This window comes from Oxyura jamaicensis, unplaced genomic scaffold (assembly GCF_011077185.1).
Source record: "Oxyura jamaicensis isolate SHBP4307 breed ruddy duck unplaced genomic scaffold, BPBGC_Ojam_1.0 oxyUn_random_OJ67289, whole genome shotgun sequence".
NCBI lineage: Eukaryota > Metazoa > Chordata > Aves > Anseriformes > Anatidae > Oxyura > Oxyura jamaicensis.
Window position 1 is genome coordinate 220 of NW_023308453.1, and position 1,048 is coordinate 1,267.

The following is a 1,048-nucleotide window of genomic DNA, read 5'->3' on the forward strand; positions in this document are numbered from 1 at the left end:
GGGACATGGGGACACGGGGACATGGGGACACGGGGTTGGGGACATGGAGTTGGGGTCACGGGGACATGGAGTTGGGGACATGGGGACATGGTGACGAGGATATGGGGACATGGGGACGCGGTGACATGGTGATGGGGATTTGGGGACACGGGGCCACGCCGGGCCACGTTGTCCTTGACCGGTGCCACGTCTTCTGCTACGACCCCGCGGGGCTGCCGGCCGCCCCCCGCCCGCCCCGGCTCTTCCAGGACCCCTCGTGGCTGGCGGACTGGGGCCGCTTCGGCTGCACCGCCACCCCCTGCGCCCCGCCGGCGGGCGAGGAAGGTGAGGGGACGGCAGGGGACACCTGGGGGACGCTTCGGGGTCACCCCCACGACTGTCCCCTCCTGGTCCCCGCAGGGCTGGTGCCCGCCGATGCCACCTACGCGCTGCGGCCGGCGGCGGGGCCGCGGCGGGGGGACAGCCGCCCGCAGACCCTGCTCCTCTTCCTCTTCATGCGGCACCACGACCCCTTCCAGCCCTACGACGCCGGTGCGTGGGGGCGCCCCGGGGACACCCAGCTTGGCCGTGTCCCCCCCCCCCTCCCGGTGTCACCGCGGTGTCACCGCCGTGTCCCCAGGCACCCGCCGCCTGCTGCTGGCGCACGCGGAGCCGCTGCTGCTCGGCAGCCGCCGGGCCCTGACCCGCGGCGTCCGCGCCCTCGTCCACCCGCTGCTGGAGGCGCTGAGCCGGCGGGAGCAGGTGGGAGAAGGGGGGGGGGGGGGGGGGGCCCCCAAAAACCCCCCCCCCCGCCCCAAAATAACCCCCCCTTGTCCCGGTCCCGCAGGGCCAGGAGCGGCTGGCGCGGGCGCTGCCGGTGGCGTTGGCCGCGGTGGGCGCCGTGGTGGCCGGCAGCACCAGCGCCCGCTTCCGCCGGCGGTGCCTGCGCATCATGCAGGTGATGGGGGGGGGGGCCCCCCAAAACCCAACCCCCCCCCCCCCCCTGGGGGGCCCCCCCCCCCCCCCAGCCCCCCCCCCGTGTCCCCGCAGGTCGCCGACACCCCTGCGC

The 1,048-nt window shown here is 76.4% G+C and overlaps 1 protein-coding gene across 1 annotated transcript; it reads left to right on the forward strand.

Annotated features, from left to right (window-relative positions):
• Positions 1–125: 125 nt before the first annotated feature.
• On the forward strand, positions 126–1,046 carry LOC118159110 (type 2 DNA topoisomerase 6 subunit B-like; the record flags this gene model as incomplete). Its single annotated transcript, XM_035313737.1, has 5 exons — positions 126–324; positions 400–531; positions 620–741; positions 827–937; positions 1,030–1,046. Coding segments are annotated over exons 1-5 (581 nt in total), but the record flags the coding sequence as incomplete, so codon positions are not given.
• Between the last annotated feature and the right edge of the window lie 2 nt (positions 1,047–1,048).